At 38.4% G+C, this 19,535-nt stretch overlaps 1 protein-coding gene across 2 annotated transcripts in view; it reads left to right on the top strand.

Moving 5' to 3' along the window:
- Nucleotides 1-18,700, top strand: part of LOC101122319 (cell surface glycoprotein CD200 receptor 1) — a 41,986-nt gene extending 23,286 nt beyond the window's left edge. For both annotated transcript variants that reach the window (XM_004002922.5, XM_060417677.1), the window contains exons 3-8: nucleotides 8,450-8,506; nucleotides 11,703-12,017; nucleotides 12,137-12,388; nucleotides 15,884-15,986; nucleotides 16,543-16,588; nucleotides 17,634-18,700. In XM_004002922.5, coding sequence (XP_004002971.2) covers nucleotides 8,450-8,506; nucleotides 11,703-12,017; nucleotides 12,137-12,388; nucleotides 15,884-15,986; nucleotides 16,543-16,588; nucleotides 17,634-17,774 — 914 coding nt within the window. In that variant the 3' untranslated portion in view covers nucleotides 17,775-18,700. The remainder of the gene's footprint in view (nucleotides 1-8,449; nucleotides 8,507-11,702; nucleotides 12,018-12,136; nucleotides 12,389-15,883; nucleotides 15,987-16,542; nucleotides 16,589-17,633) is intronic.
- Nucleotides 18,701-19,535: the final 835 nt, after the last annotated feature.

Below are 19,535 nucleotides of genomic sequence, written 5' to 3'. Positions count from 1 at the left end.
GTTGAGCAAAATCATCTAACACAAAGCCTATCTCATACTAACATGTTGGATAACTCATGTAATTTATTGAATACTGTACCTTTTGAAAGTGAAAAAAATAGTTGTATGGGTACAGAATAGTTGTATCAGTTATTTGCCCTTGTGATTGTGTAGCTGATTAGGAGCTGTGGCTTACTGCACCTGCCCAGCATCACAAGAGAATACCATACTGTATTATTGCTATCCTAGAAAGCAATCAAAATCAAAAATTCAAAATACAGTTTCTACTGAATGCATATGGCTTTTGCACCATTGTACAGTAAAAAAAAAAAAAAAAAAGAAGTCCTAAATCACACTATCCCAAGTTGAGGACTGTCTGTATACGTACATACTGAAAGAATTAGACGTCTTATGTTAATGTAAAACTATAATCTCTCTAAATTTAAAAGAAAATTTGGTTTCATATGAAGAAATTGAAGACAGAAATCATAGAACCATTAATCAGAACCTTTAAATGATTATTGTACTACTTTGGTATATACAAAGCTTCAAGAAAGACTGAGTAAGAAAGATGCTTTCTTTTATCATTGAAGACATGATACTTGACGTGAAATTGGCATTCTATAGGAACTAGATATCAAATGGAGATAATAAAACTGAATGACTCATATTAGCAATTAACTAAGTTTAAAAGATGTATCCAGTGTTATAAAAATGATCATAGGACTACTTCTGAAAACAAGCATAATATTTTTCTTTTCTGAAAAAGATAATTTTAGCACACTTAAGAGTACGCTACAACTTGTGGGTTTTATCTCTGGTATGAGAAATTGCAGGAATAATTGACTGATTTTCTTCCCAAGGTATTTTCCTTTAGACAGTGAATGTTGCTTAGTTGTAGGAGAATTTTGTTTCTGGTTTAAGAGGCAGAATTCTCCATGGGCCTCCAGTTCAGTTCAGTTCAGTTGCTCAGTTGTATCTGACTCTTTGCCACCCCATGAATTGCAGCATGCCCGGCCTCCCTGTCCATCACCAACTCCCAGAGTTCACTCAAACTGATGTCCATCGAGTCAGTGATGCCATCCAGCCATCTCATTCTCTGTCATCCCCTTCTCCTCCTGCCCTCAATCCCTCCCAGCATCAGTCTTTTCCAGTGAGTCAACCCTTCACATAAAGTGGCCAAAGTATTGGAGTTTCAGCTTTAGCATCAGTCCTTCCAAAGAACACCCAGGACTGATCTCCTTTAGAATGGACTGGATGGATCCCCTTGCAGTCCAAGGGATTCTCAAGAGTTTTCTCCAACACCACAGTTCAAAAGAATCAATTTTTCGGCACTCAGCTTTCTTCACAGTCCAACTCTCACATCCATACATGACCACTGGAAAAACCATAGCCTTGACTAGATGGACCTTTGTTGGCAAAGTATTGTCTCTGCTTTTGAATATGCTATCTAGGTTGCTCATAACTTTCCTTCCAAGGAGTAAGCGTCTTTTAATTTCATGGCTGCAATCACCATCTGCAGTGATTTTGGAGCCCCCCAAAATAAAATCTGACACTATTTCCATTGTTTCCCCATCTATTTGCCATGAAGTGATGGGACCAGATGCCATGATCTTAGTTTTCTTAATGTTGAACTTTAAGCCAACTTTTTCACTCTCCTCTTTCGCTTTCATCAAGAGGCTCTTTAGTTCCTCTTCACTTTCTGGTGTCATCTGCATTTCTGAGGTTGTTGATATTTCTCCCAGCAATCTTGATTCCAGCTTGTGCTTCATCCAGCCCAGTGTTTCTCATGATGTTCTCTGCATATAAGTTAAATAAGCAGGGTGACAATATACAGCCTTGACATACTCCTTTTCCTATTTGGAACCAGTCTGTTGTCCCATGTCCAGTTCTGACTGTTGCTTCCTGACCTGCATATAGGTTTCTCAAGAGGCAGGTCAGGTGGTCTGGTATTCCCATCTCTTTCAGAATTTTCCACAGTTTCTCGTGATTCACACAGTCAAAGGCTTTGGCATAGTCAATAAAGCAGAAATAGATGTTTTTCTGGAACTCTCTTGCATTTTCTATGATCCAACGGATGTTGGTAATTTGATCTCTGGTTCCTCTGCCTTTTCTAAAACCAGCTTGAACATCTGGAATTTCACAGTTCACGTATTGCTGAAGCATGCCTTGGAGAATTTTGAGCATTACTTTACTAGCATGTGAGATGAGTGCAATTGTGTGGTAGTTTGAAGATTCTTTGGCATTGCCTTTCTTTGGGATTGGAATGAAAACTGACCTTTTCCAGTCCTGTGGCCACTGCTGAGTTTTCCAAATTTGCTGGCATATTGAGTGCAGCACTTTCACAGCATCATCTTCCAGGATTTGAAAGAGCTCCACTGGAATTCATTACCTCCACTAGTTTTGTTCGTAGTGATGCTTTCTAAGGCCCACTTGACTTCGCATTCCAGGATGTCTGGCTCTAGGTGAGTGATCACACCATCATGATTATCTGGGTCATGAAGATCTTTTTTGTACAGTTCTTCTGTGTATTCTTGCCACTTCTTCTTAATATCTTCTGCTTCTATTAGGTCTATACAATTTCTGTCCTTTATCAAGCCCATCTTTGCATGAAATGTTCCCGTGGTATCTCTAATTTTCTTGAAGAGATCTCTAGTCTTTCCCATTCTATTGTTTTCCTCTATTTCTTTGCATTGATCGCTGAGGAAGGCTTTCTTTTTTCTCCTTGCTATTCTTTTGGAACTCTGCATTCAGATGCTTATATCTTTCCTTTTCTCCTTTGCTTTTCACGTCTCTTCTTTTCACAGCTATTTGTAAGTCCTCCCCAGACAGCCATTTTGCTTTTTTGCATTTCTTTTCCATGGGGATGGTCTTGATACCTGTCTCCTGTTCAATGCCATGAATCTCCGTCCATAGTTCATCAGGCACTCTATCAGATCTAGTCCCTTAAATCTGTTTCTCACTTCCACTGTATAATCATAAGGGATTTGATTTAGGTCATACCTAAATGGTCTAGTGGTTTTCCCTACTTTCTTCAATTTAAGTCTGAATTTGGTAATAAGGAGTTCATGATGTGAGCCACAGTCAGCTCCCAGTCTTGTTTTTGCTGACTGTATAGAGCTTCTCCATCTTTGGCTGCAAAGAATATAATCAATCTGATTTCAGTGTTGACCATCTGGTGATGTCCATGTGTAGAGTCTTCTCTTGTGTTGTTGGAAGAGGGTGTTTCCTATGACCAATGCATTTTCTTGGCAAAACTCTATTAGTCTTTGCCCTACTTCATTCCGCATTCCAAGGCCAAATTTTTCTGTTACTCCAGGTGTTTCTTGACTTCCTGCTTTTGCATTCCAGTCCCCTATAATGAAAAGAACATCTTTTGGGGTGTTAGTTCTTAAAGTTCTTGTAGGTTCATAGACCCATTCAACTTCAGCTTCTTCAGCATTACTGGTTGGGGCATAGACTTGGATAACTGTGATATTGAATGGTTTGCCTTGGAAATGAACAGAGATCATTCTGTCATTTTTGAGATTGCATCCAAGTACTGCATTTTGGACTCTTATTGACCACGATGGCTACTCCCTTTCTTCTAAGGGATTCCTGCCCGCAGTAGTAGATATAATGGTCATCTGAGTTAAATTCACCCATTCCAGTCCATTTTAGTTAGCTGATTCCTAGAATGTCAACATTCTCTCTTACCATCTCCTGTTTGACCTCTTCCAATTTGCCTTGATTCATGGACTTGACATTTCAGGTTCCTATGCAATATTGCTCTTTACAGCATCAGACCTTGCTTCTGTCACCATTCACATCCACAGCTGGGTATTGTTTTTGCTTTTGCTCTGTCCCTTTATTCTTTCTGGAGTTATTTCTCCACTGATCTCCAGTAGCATACTTGGCACCTACAGACCTGGGGAGTTCCTCTTTCAGTATCCTATCATATTGCCTTTTCATACTCTTCATGGGGTTCTCAAGGCAAGAATACTGAAGTGGTTTGCCATTCCCTTCTCCAGTGGACCACATTCTATCAGACCTCTCCACCATGACCCGCCCGTCTTGGGTGGCCCCACAGGACATGGATTAGTTTCACTGAGTTAGACAAGGCTGTGGTCCATGTGATTAGATTGACTAGTTTTCTGTGAGTATGGTTTCAGTGTGTCTGCCCTCTGATGCCCTCTTGCAACACCTACCGTCTTACTTGGGTTTCTCTTATCTTGGACATGGAGTATCTCTTCATGGCTTTCCAGCACTCACTGGAATACCTTTATAAGCATAAAGTCTCTTCTACACTCTAGTCCACTGAGAACACTGAAACTCAAAATGCTTGAAGACCTTATTCAATTATGAAGACACCACTTAATGTAAGACCAAGCTTCTCCAGTAGAATCCCCCGGTACTCACACTGATTTTGTTATATCTCATAAAAACTAATGTGTCAAACTGACAATATTCCCAGATAAGATGACTAACATGAGAATTCACTGAAATGGCAACAGCTTAGTTCAGAGCATGAAAATCATTTGCTCTGTTATTAAAAGTAACAATTTCTATGGGGCATATGAAGTTAAATCCAAAGGATAAGAAGAAAAGTCTTTAAATATCCCCTAGAAGACATCAATCAAGGCTAGGTTCTTTGAACTTTCCATTGATAACAAACAACCTATATCTTTAAAATAAGGAGCATGGGACTTCCTTGGCAGTCTAGTGGTTAAGACTCCTCACTTCCACTGCAAGGGCTGTGGGTTTGATCCATGGTGGGGGAACAAGATTCTGATTGCCATGCACTGAGGAAAAAAAAAAATTAGGGAGAATGATTGGTGACAGCCAGACATGTGAAGAACTGATGCTGAAAAAGAATTCTGTTTAACCAGAACCAGAGAATATTATGGTTGTGACACTTTCTTCCAGAAAGAGCAGGTCTCAGGGCTGCAAAGGCCGAAATGCTCACAAGAGAAGGCCTTCATAGGTTTCAGTAACCATTGTCTGTTATGGTAGCCATCTTGTGACCACCAGACAGCTCCCTTTTAGCTGGGAACGGGCAGGGTTCATCATTTTCTTACTTATCAGAATCCTATTGGATGTCCTCAGTATTGCCACTCTTCACTCGAAGTAAGGAAAGAAAGAATGGAAGGAGGAAAGGAAGCAGTTGCAACATGTTAGAAACAGAATGACTCAGCTGGTAGAGAATCTGTCTGCAGTGCAGGAGACCCAGGTTCAATCCCTGGGTTGGGAAGGGCCCCTGGAGAAGGAAATGGCAACCCACTCCAGTGTTCTTGCCTGGGAAATCCTAGGACAGAGGACCCTAGCAGGCTATAGTCCATGGTGTCACAAAGAGCCATACATGACTTAGCGACTAAACCACCAACACAGAAATAGAATAGGAAATTTATTTAATTTGAAGGAGAACTTGGGGTTGTCACCGGAGATTTAGTTTATCTTTAAAAGGCAAAGTAAGCAGAATAAAATAGAATATTCAGTGGATGTTTATTGTTTGTATTTATAAATGTTGTCACTTTAAGAAGTTACAACAAACAAAATACTGTACTTTAAGTCAAGAGTTAGCAAACCATAGCCCATGGGCAAAATCCAGCTGGCTGTATATATTTGTAGATAAAATTGTACTGGACAAAGCCATGGACATTTGTTCCGTTATTATATGTGCCTGCTTTCTTGCTGCAACAGCAGTGTTGAATACTTGCAACAGACACCATATGGAATGCAAAGCTCCAGATGTTTCCTTTTTAGTCCTTTGGCAAAGCTATACTGTGTGCGATGATAGAGTTTCAGAATCTAGAACACCTAAGACATAACTTGATTTCAGTAATCCCTCTGAGGTCAACTTTGATTTCTTATCTGTTTCTGGAATAGATACTTAATCCCAGTGTGAACTAAATTTAATAGTTAGAATCTCATTCTTTGCCTTCTTTCCAACCCAGTCTAATGATACTTAGCTACCTAGAAAAGCCAAATTATTTAGAAGCCTATTCACTGCTGGCTTCCAAGTCCTTTAATTTAATTTCCCTGTTTATTATGTGCCGGGAGCCAGCGTGAGGAATTCCACCCGTGACAAGGTCATGTGGCAAGAGTTCTGATGGCCAGGCTAATCAGACCTCAGGTTTTCCCCCTGGAATTTCCTGAGCATCCATCCCCCCAAAAAATAAGAATCTGCCTGCTTTTCCACTCTTCTGATATTCTCTGGAAAAAAGTCAATTCAGGGCTTTAGTCTTCTGCATTTGAAAGAGTGTTTCAATCCAAAAACCCCTCTGATGGCTTTCTAGCCTGCCTGCGCGTGATTGTTTGAGGCCTCCTGACCGCAGGAGGCATAGGAAGCTTAAAACATCCTAGGAATGTAGGGGCTTCCGAGGAGCCAAAATCATTAGAATAGGACTGATTAAAAGTTTCATTTGTTGAGCCAATACTTGCTGCCAAATTTTCATATCCTTTATTTTTAGATATAGTTGGTATATAGAAAAACAAGTAGTAGACCTGGTATTAGCAACATTAGATCTTTGAGTTAAGTACCTTCTTTGTTATAACCCACTGCACCTTTGTGCTATAGAGATGTAACTTTAATGCTTTAAGGAGATGCAGATTAAAGAAAAACACTTCAGGGGAAACGAAATTAACATTCATTAAGGACCAGAGCCAAAAAGTGTTAACAAGTCTCTTGGCCAGAAGATAATGTAAATCACCTGAGACCTTTTGTATACAAAAAGATATACAGAAAGAGTCTGGGCTGCGAACACTACATAATTTTGTATTACCCATTGATCTCTATGTATAATCAAAAGTATAAAAGGCCTTGAAGGACAATAGAAGGAGAGCCAGTTGCTGGACTGGTTTCCCCCATGTCTCTCTCTCCTTCTCTCCCTTTCCCTCCCTCTGCTCTTTACTTTAATTTCAGGCTGAATTTCCACCTGGGGCGTGGAGGCTCGCCAGGTCTACTTACTTGCCCTGGCTGTTAAGACTCGCGTGAAAGGGAGCCTAAGGCGAGGCACCCTTAGATATTCAAGCGAGCGCCGGTGGCCCAACATAGATGGTGCAAATTCCTTATCTGGAATTTTATTGGTCTTCCGCGTAATCCAAGCTATTCAGCCCTCTTCCTCCACTTAATTCTCCTACTATACTATTTCTTCCTAATCTAATCTTATATTTCTTATATCAATCAGTAAATAAGTTTTTCTCACGCCAATGCGATCCACCCTTCGAATTCCCTGGATCCACTGGGGCTGGACCCTGGCAATTATGTGGTAGAACTGAGTGGAAAATTAGAATGGGGAGCATAAAGAATATTTTTAAAAGCAGGAGAGCACATGGAATGGTGGTCTTATAAACTCAGAGGAAGATATTTTTCAGGTTTTTAAGTCATGAGAAGCATTCTGAAAGTCACTGTTGTTTAAAAAATTAGCAATACAAACGTTTTTCAGAAAGCAAATTTGAAGTATATTGGGACTATCTTCAGAAACTCTATAGAACTCAAGAGAAGGAATGCATGTAGATCTTAAGAACAAGGAATTGGGAACTTGAGTTAGGTTAAGTCTGCCATCTCTCTCTGCTTCTGCTTCATTCTTCCCAAGGTTTATTAGTTAGGGTTCCTCAGAGAAACAGAACAGGATGTATGTGTGTGTTGGAAATCCTGGAGAGAGGGAGAACGAGAGAAAGAGGAAGAGATTGATTTACTTTATGGGACTGGTCCAAAATCTGCAGGATCTTTGGAGACCCAGGGAAGAGATGCAAATCGAGTCTGAATGCAATGTGCCGGCAGAGTTGCCTTTCCCATGATGTCAGTCTTTTCTGTTAAAGCCTCCAACTGATCGGATAAGGCCCGCTCACATTATGGAGGGTAATTTACTTACTCAGATTCTACCAATTAAAAAATATCTTTGTAGAAACATCTAGAATAGTGTTTGACCAAACATTTGGGTACCATGGACTAGCTAGGCTGACACATAAAATTAATCATCATAGTAGGAAAATGGGGAAGAAAGAGGGATGAACTGTTCTTCTCAGTGTTGGTTCTTGAGAAAGTACTTGATTTGTCCAGCTGTTTGAGATGCCCAGCACTGGTCTAAACAATTTTAAACAATTTTAACAACAGTAGTGGCATCTGTAAAAAAGACCACATCATCAGCCCAGCTCATGTGAGGTGTGCATGATGGACCAATGCATTATGGCTAGGGAAAGATAGAGCAGTGTTACCTTGTACAAAATAGTTTAAAGTATAAAATGAGATATGGTGTAAATGGGGAATCATTGATTAATAGCTTACAATGTAATTTCCAAATGTTAACGTTTTTCCATATAATGATGCAACAGCTTCTAATTTCTGTATTTCAAGGATTTTTGTGTAATTTTAGTTATGGTTCATTGATTTTCTATCATGTTGTATACAAGCTCTTGTGGAGAAAAGAATGGTTTTTACTCTTAAGTTTCTAAAATTGATTTCATCTATTTCTCTCTGAACATTTTCTAGTTTCAACAACTTCGTCTACGGAAAGAAAGCAGAGCACTGTCACACTTCATGCAGAAGGTAGTATGCCTGTATTTTTTTGTTTTTGTTTTTTTTACTTTGAGGCCAGTACTGAAGCATAGATTGTTGAGTTTCCTTAGAAACATAGTCAGTGGTCTGGACTCTGTTCTAATCTTGTACCCAGTTAAAGAATATGGTGATTTGAATGCTGTAGGGTAAGTGACTTGAATGACTCCACCCCATCCTCCCCCAAAGCAGTTCAATTCCACTGAAAGATTATGGAGTTTTCTCTGTCATGCACTGTGCTGGGCTTTGTGGGAAACATAAAGATGAGCAAGATGAAGAAGACTATCAGAGAGCCCTCCAGGGAGCTCTATTCTGTGGGGGAACCCAGACAGAAGCCCAGATATCACACAAGCAGAAGAGGTAAGCACTCACATCAAGTGTACCAGGAGTGTAGAAAGGGAGTGGTTAAACACCAAGGCTTAGACAAGGCTTCACAGAGAATGTAGCATGTGAATCAGGTCTTAAAGAAAGAGTTATTTTAATAGAAAAATAGCATTATGTTGGGCACCTTAGAGAGTGAAAACAGTGTGAGAGATGACATGGAGGTGGAATTGTGCTTTTTTTTTTTTCTTTTCCTGCAGTGAGGGGACAATGTAGTGGGTGATAAGATTGCAAAGTGAGTCAGGGTGACAGAGGGCTTTTGAAGCCAATAGGAAGACATTCAAACTTATTCTTCAGGCAGTGAAAGATGTCTGGAGGGTTTTAGAGTTGAAGTAATCGCATTATGTTGTGGAATGATGCATTTTAAGGCATGAACTGAAGGGAGAAGAGTTTTGAGACAGAAACAGAAGTTAGGTGCCTGGAGATGGGGGCTTAATCTAGGGTAGTGAAAGCCACTCAGTCATGTCCAACTCTTTGCGACCCCATGGACTAGTCCATGGAATTCTCCAGGCCAGAATACTGGAGTGCATAGCCTTTCCCTTCTCTCAGCCCTGGGATCTTTCCAACCCAGGGATCGAACCCAGGTCTCCCACATAACAAACAGATTCTTTACCAGCTGAGCCACAAGGAAAGCCCAAGAATACTGGAGTGGGTACCCTATCCCTCCTCCAGGGGATCTTCTTTACCCAGAAAGTGAACCGGGGTCTTCTGCACTGCAGGCAGATTTTTTACCAGCTGAGCTATCAGGGAAGCCCTAGGGTAAGGTTGTGAGAAAAGAAAGGAAATGCCTCAAAGCCAATAAGAATTTGTGTGCAAAACGCTGAATGAGACTGGGAGAGATTTATAGACAAAGGATGCAGAGAAGATGGGATGTTTCTGCTGGTTTGGGAGCGAAGAAGAGACTCTATTGTTTTCTCAGGAAGTAGGAAGTGCAATCACCCTAGCTGACCTTATATGGAGAATATATTTGTTAAGTGCCAAACCCACTGAGTGTTGTGGAGGTACTGGCCATTGGTAAATTATCATTCACCAAAGATAATTTATCATTTTATCATTTTAATCCTGATAATTTATGAAAAAGTATGAAAAAGGAACTGTATGGAAAAGGAGAGAAGAGGATGAAGAAAGGGGGGAAAATACCAATAACATTAGAACTATCGATATATGTGAAGAATGATTGACTTGAAGGTCACAGAATGGAGGAAAGTAAAAGAACCCAGAATATCTGCTGTGCTTGGAATCCTCACTGATGGAGTTATTTCTTGATACTGTGCCCCTGTTCAGATGTGTGCTTATTTGATTACCAAATACTTCCCTTTAAAAAACAGAGTCAGATCTTGAGGATATATATTAGCAAAAACATTAAACCTTATACTATTTACCAAGGTAAAGTTCGAACATATGAGAACACAAAAGAGCACTCACAGCTTGCTATCTCACTGGTCTCTTATTTTTCTGGGTTTATTTTAAGCATCATTCCTTTATGCACATATATGCTTCCCACATCCAACCTCTAGCAGATTTCTAACAAGCCATATTCTTGCTTGTCTCCAAGCCTTTGCCAAGCTGGAGGTTCTCACTATGAGCTGATGTCACTTGGAGTGATGGAAACAGCATGGGTTTAACTGCCCTCTTGGCTGGTTGTCCGACTCTGTGCAACCCCATAGACAGCAGCCCACCAGGCACCCCCATCCCTGGGATTCTCCAGGCAAGAACACTGGAGTGGTTTGCCATTTCCTTCTCCAATGCATGAAAGTGAAAAGTGAAACTGAAGTCACTCAGTCATGTCCGACTCTTTGCGACCCCATGGACTGCAGCCTACCAGACTCATCTGTCCATGGGATTTTCCAGGCAAGAGTACTGGAGTAGGGTGCCAATGCCTTCTCCAGTCTCTATCTAAATGTGGTAGTTTTCAAGCAATAGAACAGAAAGGAAGGGGAATTCATTGAAAGACTATATATTGCATTATCACACATTTGCAATAAAATACTTTTATAGAAAATTTACAGAGGAAAATAATCCTTGTTTTTCATTTGATTTGTATTTATATACTACTTTTTTTTCCTCTAGAAAAACACTTCTAAGCATCTCTTACAGCTTGGCATTGTCATTTTTCATTTATGTGAGATGGTCCAACTAATGAGATTACAGGTTATTTTAAAATTTGTTGATTTAACTGATTTTGTGATTCTCTGAATAAAAATTAAATTAAAAACTTCCAACTTCTTCAGCCTGAATGTCATAGCTATTTTTAATGGAAGTACTGTATCTTTCCAGATTTATGTTTGTCTGAAGTGCCACCCTTAAGACTAGGTGTTTAGCTCTGATGTTACTGATTTTTCACTTTCATCAAAACTTGGGAGGAGAAAACCGCATTATTAATAATTCCATTTTTCCCCCTTAGAGCATGAGTTGTATGGTAAATCTGACAGTCCCTTTGTCCAAAAGATTAGATTTAGAACACTGTCTTTGTCTTTTAATTCAGATCCTCTTTTCTCATCAGTTTGTTTCATAGATATCAAATCTTCTGATTTAATTTCATAACACTTCATACATATAATATATGTTATTTTCTTAATGATATAGGAAGAAGTTTGTTAATCATTGGATGGATTTAATATTATACTTTATATATATTTCATCAATGTTATTTCTTATGTAAGTCTAATATTGCTGGAAAAAGACCACCTGCAAAGTAAATTTCAAGTACAGTTTCATGTAATATGCTGTGAATAAATTTTAAGACATGAAGTATTTATAAAGCTTTTCTCTTATGATTGTGTTTGTGTGTTCATGTATGTATTTCCAGTTAAAACTTCACTATCAAAACTAGTGGATACAAAAGCTGTGCTCACTTGCCCTCCTGTGCAGTGGCCAAGTGTGTTGGTAACATGGGAAATAGTCCTCAGAGACAAGCCGCGCTGCTTCAGAGCCTACAGACGTGATACAAATCAGACCACAGGAGGAAACTGTACTGACAAGAGAATAACCTGGGCCTCTGGACCTGACGAGAATCCTGCCCTTCAGATCGGCCCAGTGGCCATCACTCATGATGGGAATTACACGTGCCAAATAGCAACAAGTAATGGGAATTTCCAGCATGAATATCACCTCCAAGTGTTAGGTAAGGAACATCATATATTGAGGTGTTTCAGATAAACAGATTTTGGACTGAAACAAATCTCTGTCTAAATTCAGTGTGCCATGTGTTAAGACTGAAGCATTTCCCCTGCAATTCTGCAGTGCCCCCGAAGGTGACCCTGACCCAAACTGAGAAGGGAACTGCAGTGTGCAAGGCAGCTGCAGGGAAGCCGGCTGCACAGATCTCCTGGACCCCAGAGGGGGATTGTGCCACTGAGCAAGAGCCTTACTGGGGCAATGGCACCGTGACCGTCCAGAGTACTTGCCACTGGGAGGACCGCCATGTGCTGAATGTGTCCTGCTCTGTCTCCCACTTGACTGGCAACAAGAGTCTGTCGATACAACTGAGTCAAGGTTAGTAATTTTTCTAGTCTTATTTTTGATTTTTCCATTCTTTCAGAGGAATTACCTTAAGAAAGAAAAAGGAATATGCAAAGAAATTTCATTCAAGGATGTCCTTTCCACCCTCCACTTTGTCTCCTCCTCAAAGTAAAGGATTATCTAGAAGAATAATACAAAAGTTTGTTGTAAAAAGCCATATTATAGAATGAATTTTATTCTACTTTTTTGTTGTTGTTGTTGTTGTGTAGAGCAGCTTCCAGGATTTCAGTTGCCTTATGAGGAACTGAACCTGGGCAACACAGTGAAAGCCAGAATCTTAACCACTAGGCTACCAGGGAACTCCCAATTTATTCTTCCTTTAATGTTCTCTTCTGTACTAACAAATTGACTTGTATAGTGTACTTTTACACAGATACTTAAATGGTTTTAATAGAAGGATAAAGGATAATTTTAAACAACTAATTATAATTTTATTAGAAGAATAAAGTTGCTCATAAATTGCCTTCATAAATTTTCAGTCTGGTAGAGTTTTCTCATGGTTTTTCCAATGAAAAATTTTTAATGTCTTATAATAACGTCTATGATTCAGTTCATTACAGTTTAGTTTCTCTGCTCTCTGCACCCATGCTACCCTAATTTCTTGTTATAAAAATATTGTCCTAATCAGCCTAACTCATACAGTTTAAAATCTATGTTGTCTATTGTGTCTAGACAAGTATATCTTGTAAAATGTTAGCCCTCTCTGATTCTCCACCCCCCTGCTCCATTCTTATAAACAACTCTCCAGAGACAAGTACTTTCAGATCTTAAAGTGTTTCTTCTAGTATTTGACTCAGTTTTTATTAACAACATGGTAACGGTGCTATTTCTTAATATAGCCAATTTAAACCTAGTGTGCATGTGTGCGTGCTAAGTTGTTTCAGTTGCATTGACTCTGTGCGACCCTATGGACTATTAGCCCCTCAGCTCCTCTGTCCACGGGATTCTCCAGGCAGGAATACTGGAGTGGGTTGCCATGCCGTGCTCTCCTCCAGGGAATCTTCCCAACCCAGGGATCGAACCCGTGTCTCTTATGTCTCCTACATTGGCAGGCAGGTTCTTTACATCTGAGCTACCAGGGAAGATCTTTTCTCTGAGGCTACTCAGTCTCTGTAGAAAATACCTCTCCAATCTCTTCCCTTGGAGGAATAATCCTGACTATCTGAGAGTGTTCTGAGAGAAGGGAGGAGAGGGGTGTGTGTAAGTGTGTGTGTGAGTGTGTGACTATTCAGAACTCAAACTTTCCTTTAAAGACACTTCATCTCCACCCTACGTTATGTCTGAGTCTTTGACTCTGGAATTTCTCCAGTTCATCTTCTTTGGGCCAAGCTTCCTGTTTTCTGCTGGTCGGGGAAGTGTGGTGACCTGGTTGAGTCGGGTGGGAGGAGAGTTGGCGGCCTATCTGTTCTTCATACAGAACTTCAAGGAAGCTTCCAGCTTGTAGCTCCACACTTCACTCCTGACATTCCCCTTTCTCCATATTTTTTCCTTCCTACTCTAGAGTCTTCTTGGATTCACTAAGGCTTATACTTATTTTACTCTGAATTATTGGCCATTCTTCAGTTCATCTTTCATGGTAAAACAAGTTGAAATCTTTCATCTGCTCTTATCTTCATCCATAATCTCTTTGTCTTTGCAAGTCTATACTTAAAAAAAAAAATTCTGCGCTCAGGGCTGGTGCACTGGGATGACCCTGAGGGATGGGATGGGGAGGGAGGTGGGAGGGGGTTCAGGATGGGAGACACAGGTATACCCATGGCTGATTCATGTCAATGTATGGCAAAAACCACTACAATATTGTAAAGTAATTAGCCTGCAATTAAAAGAAATAAATTAAGTTTAAAAATTCTCTACTGATATTTTAGTGTTAAGAAAGGAGAAGAGGAAAGTATTGGGTTTAAAGCGTGATTTTCTAAAGTCCATTCTTAAAGTTTATATACATATATATATATATATATAGTTTGGTAGTGTTTACCGAGGAGAGTAATGCTCCCGGTTATGTATAAAGTCTGACTACTCGGTTTTACAATACGACATCATATTTATAGATTCTCAGAATTGGAGGAAGTCTCTAGCCCAGTCCCACCCAGTGCAGGTATGTCTCCCACACAGGGTAGACCTTTACCTCTGCTAGCACACTTCCAGCAAAAGACAGCTCATTAGTTTGAAAGAGAGGGCTTCAAAACACTATTGTAGTGTTTAACTGTAAACAAAAATGTTCTTCTTTAAATAAAAATCCAGTGTTTAAAAACAAAGTATTGAAAGAAGGTGAATTGCAGCTTCCACTTACCTCTCTCTGCTGTCCCAGCCACATTCACAAAACTTCAGGAGCACAGTCTTAAAACCTCCAAGAGTCGGCCAGGTCCTTTGCTGACTTCTCTTGTCAGATTGAGCTTATATTGCTGCCAGCAGTTAGTGAATAGTTCAAAGTTGCTGACATGCATTCAGTTCAGTTTCAATGCCTTGGAATAGAGGTGACTTCAGAATTAGGGTTATTTTTCCAAATACTTTTCTTACAATTCCCTGTTCATTTCTGAATATTGGAGATGACCAATACTCTGTTACTGTAACAGAGAGATCTAAGTTTCACATCTCTCCTACGGGAATTCACTACATGAATCCTTAAGGAAACAAAATCCTGATACAAGATAATGTCTGCTGAAAACTCTGAAGTGATAAAGCTATTTTATTATAACAATTATTTGAACTATTAATGGGGCAAAAGTTTTAAAAATTAAATCAGAAATAAATTTCATGTACTATAAGACATTCTTGTAGATGTAAATATATATACAAATAATATTAAAGGAGACTTTTATTTTTTAAATAGAATGATAGCAATATTGAATAGGAAGTACAGAGAGTTCCAATAAAACCCTTGTCCCTCCACATGCATGGTCTTCCTGTCTATCTATTGATCATCCCCCACGCTGCCGTGGTACATTGGTTATAATCAATGACCCTACCTTAACATACTACTATCACTCAAAGTCCATAGTTTACATTAAGATTCACTCTAGGTACATGTTCTATGAATTTTGAGAAATGCATACATGACATACATTCACAATTATTGTATGGTATAGAGTAGTTTCACTGCCATAAAATCCTCTATGCTCCACCTATTCATGCCTCCATCCACCCTAACCTTTAACAATCCCTGATCGTCTTACTGCATAGTTTTACCTTTTCCAGAATGTCATATGGTTGGAATCATGCAGCATTTAGCCTTTTCAGACTGGCTCCTTTCATTTAGTAATATGCTTTTAATAGTCCTACATGATTTCATGGCTTGATAGCTCATTGGTTTTTACTGCTGAATAATGTTAAATTATTTTATTATGCCAGGGAATTATGGCAGGGAAGCTTAGCATGCTGCTGTCCATGGGGTCACAAAGAGTCAGACACGGCTGAGTGACTGAACTGAACTGAGTATTAAATTATATATTCTTTTGTCTATATTTACAGGTTCTAAAATACAAGCACACTTCATTTTATATATCATTGCCCCTATTTTTATTATCTTGATCATCGTGGGATCCATTTGGCTTTTGAAAATCAGTGGCTGCAGGTACTGACTGATGCCTTCTCTTCTCCAGCTTTATTGGGTTAAAAAGAAGTCAGAAATATGGAATTGACTAGGTAAAATTAAGATTTTAACATCAATTCTCCCATAATCAAGAAGTATACCCTAAAAATAAAATACATGGTCTACTCTGAATGACATGGGGGGGGGGGTGGTGGTTTCTAGGTTATTTAGATATGCAAGCATAGTGAATTAGGCTGTCTGGAGCAGGATCTTGGGAGAGACGGTGCATGCTATTTTGTATCTGGGAAAAGAATTACAATAATTAATTTCATATACCAAAGATGAGGTGTTGCATATATTCCATTATACAAGGTTCTTTGCATAATTTTACTTATCTTTCCAAAATTCAGAATTATCTTATTTGGATGTGTTAACTGCAAGCAGCATTCTTTACTCATATCTGATAGTTCATTTCTGACTTATTATAGTTTCTATCAAAATGAACCATAATTGTCAACAGCATACTCTTTTGTTTTCTCATTTTCAATCTGAATAATCGTGGTTTGACATTTATTCTAGCTTATTTTTATTTTTGCAGAAAATGTAAATTGAAAAAAACAGAGCATACTCCAGTTGTTGAGGAGGTAAGACTAAAAAGAATATTTGCAAACTTTTAAGCCATGTAGTCTGAAAATCTAGTCAGTTAGTTCAGTTTAGTCGCTCAGTTGTGTCCAACTCTCTGTGACCCCATGAACTGCAGCACGCCAGGCCTCCCTGTCCATCACCAACTCCCGGAGTCCACCCAAACCTATGTCGATTGAGTCAGTGATGCTATCCAATCATCTCACCCTCTGTCGTCCCCTTCTCCTCCTGCCCTCCATCTTTCCCAGCATCTAGTCACATAATTTGTAATTTGCATCAATATTAGTATTTTAATTAAAAAGAAAAAATTCCTATTCTACAATACTGTCAGATGTACTAATTTTATTAATTATCCACCAAGCACTATTTTTAAGAACTGCATCCTACAAAAGACATCATGTTAGCCTTGTTTGGACTGTAATCTTTGGAGAAATTGAGTTAGTATTTCCTCCTCCATTAAACCATCTCTAATCCTTGATTTCCTTTTTTCAATACCATCATCATTTCCGTCTTACCTAAAGTGAAAGTGAAAGTTGCTCAGTTGTGTCCAACTCTTTGAGACCCCATAGACTATACAGTCCATGGACTTCTCCAGGCCAGAATACTGGAATGGGTAGCCTTTCCCTTCTCCAGCGGATCTTCCTGACCCAGGAATCGAACCAGGGTCTCCTCCATTGCAGGTGGATTCTTTACCAACTGAGCTATCAGGGAAGCCCTTTTTACCTAAGTTTAATACCTATCCAGCTCTAGGATCTATTATAACAAGTAGTTTACTAAATCTTTGACATTCTCTTCTGAAATACTCCTCATGTCACTTCACTCTTCTATGTTCCTACTTTCAGGCAACTGTTATCATCCGACACTGAGACTTAAATAATGAAAAATTTTTTGATAGTATATTAGAAAAGTCTTGCTTTTATGTTCATGCAGGCTCAGAGACCACTATTGGTAGACACTAAAGTTGTGAGCACTTATTAGAAAAGCACAGGTAGTTAGCATTTCTGTTTTGTTTTTTTCAATTGAATTTAATGTTGGGTTATATTTTAGGATGAAATGGAGCCCTATGCCAGCTACACAGAGAAGAACAATCCACTTTATGATATTACGAATAGGGCGAAGACGTCTCAGGTGTTACCAAGTGAAGTTGATGGGATGAATCTCCATACTGTTTATGTTCCTAGAGTGTAGCACCAGGACAAATGAATCAAGATGCAGTTATAGATACTGTTCTGATTTTCTTAGAGTTCTGGAATGGAAAGCCTATTTTGAAACTAGCTTTTCAAAGATTCTTAGAAAACAGAGACATTATAGAGAATTTGCATTTCTATCTTTATACAATTGAACTTTTAGAATTTTAGCTGTTACTGGCTAGTTCTTTAAATTGATATTATTACAAAGAGAGCACATGCTCGTGATAAACTATTAAAATTGTTCAGTACAGTAGATGATGAAAATTGAGTTACCTCAGATAACTTCACAGAAGGAATAATTACCAACAGTTTTATGTAATATTTGAGGAAATTTCTATGTGCACATGTCGTACCCTATATGTGCATTGTATATGTATACACTTATATGTCTGCTTACATATTCATACACGTACATCCTTGTCAAGACAGAAACAGAAACATAGCATAATTTGTTCTGTACTTATACAAAGTTAGTACTATAATATATCTTAAAGATCTTTTGTATCAACACAAGCAGAGCTACCTCATTCTTCTTAATGGTTACATATAATTCCATTGTATGTAATGGAATTTAATTTAATTAACCCTGTGGTGGACATTTAGATTGTTTTGTTTTGCTATTATAAACAATACTACATAGAATGTTTCTTATGGATTTATCTCTTTGAATGTGTTTGAACATATTTGTAAGATAATTTCCTTGAGTGAAATTGCGAGGCCAAAGGTTTTGTGCATCTTTATTACTGACTGATAAGTCAATATTATTGACTGCTATGTCAAATTGTATCAATTTATATTCCCTCCAATCCTGTTTGAATGTACCTTTTCTATTATTTTAATATCTGTAAATTGTCAACCGTCTGTTAGCAAATATAGGATTATAATAAGACTTTCACTATTTAATAAAACTGAATTTATATTTTCCTTCTGTGTGTGCCTGTGTGCATATGTGTATGTGAGAGAGAGGAAGAACACACATGAGGACATTGGCTCCTTCTGAACTTGTTAAATCTCTAGAGAGGTATTGCTATCTAATGCCTAATAATGTGATAAGTTGGAAAAGTGTATTTTATGGTATACATTTTATTGTGATATATTTATCAAATAACAAATGTTGATTGACTATATAATCAGCTAAATATGCATTTTTGAGGACTTGGGATATTTACTAAGTATGATCTTATATGCTAAAGGAATAACCATGGGATGACATGACCCTTTCCTCTATTTTTCTAAGGAATAAAATATTGGGAATATATTAATAATTTTTAATATATGAAAATATATTTTATTATAAAAATAAATCTGTTTACTTCATAGCAGGAAAAATGATGAATAATTTAAATTTTCTTATTAAAAGTTTAAATTCTTAAATGAGGTAATAAAAAGAGCTATGTCTTTCTTCCAAAAAAGCTATAATTCTTTGTAGTAGGTATGCCTAAAATAAAACTTCACAAAAAAGTTGAAAATAACAGGGACACACCAGGTAAATACTAACCAATGAAATGATGGACTGGGCAACCAACAAGGGAGCTATTAGGATTCCTATCAAAGAAATTATTCACATTTGTTGTGATTAGTTATATATTTGGCGACATTTCTACAGTCTTACTTTACACGTCTCATTTACTATGTTTCCTCCACCAACTCTGTTTAATTTTTTTCTTTTACTCTCCTTTGCTGAATGGGTTATTTACAATAGCCAAGACAAAGAAAAAAATCCAAGTGTCCACTGATGGATGCATGGATAAAGAAAATG

The sequence above is a fragment of the Ovis aries genome, chromosome 1 (genome assembly GCF_016772045.2).
Source record: "Ovis aries strain OAR_USU_Benz2616 breed Rambouillet chromosome 1, ARS-UI_Ramb_v3.0, whole genome shotgun sequence".
In the NCBI taxonomy this organism is placed as follows: domain Eukaryota; kingdom Metazoa; phylum Chordata; class Mammalia; order Artiodactyla; family Bovidae; genus Ovis; species Ovis aries.
Note: the sequence above shows the minus strand (reverse complement) of the source record. Positions and strands in the feature narration are given on the sequence as shown.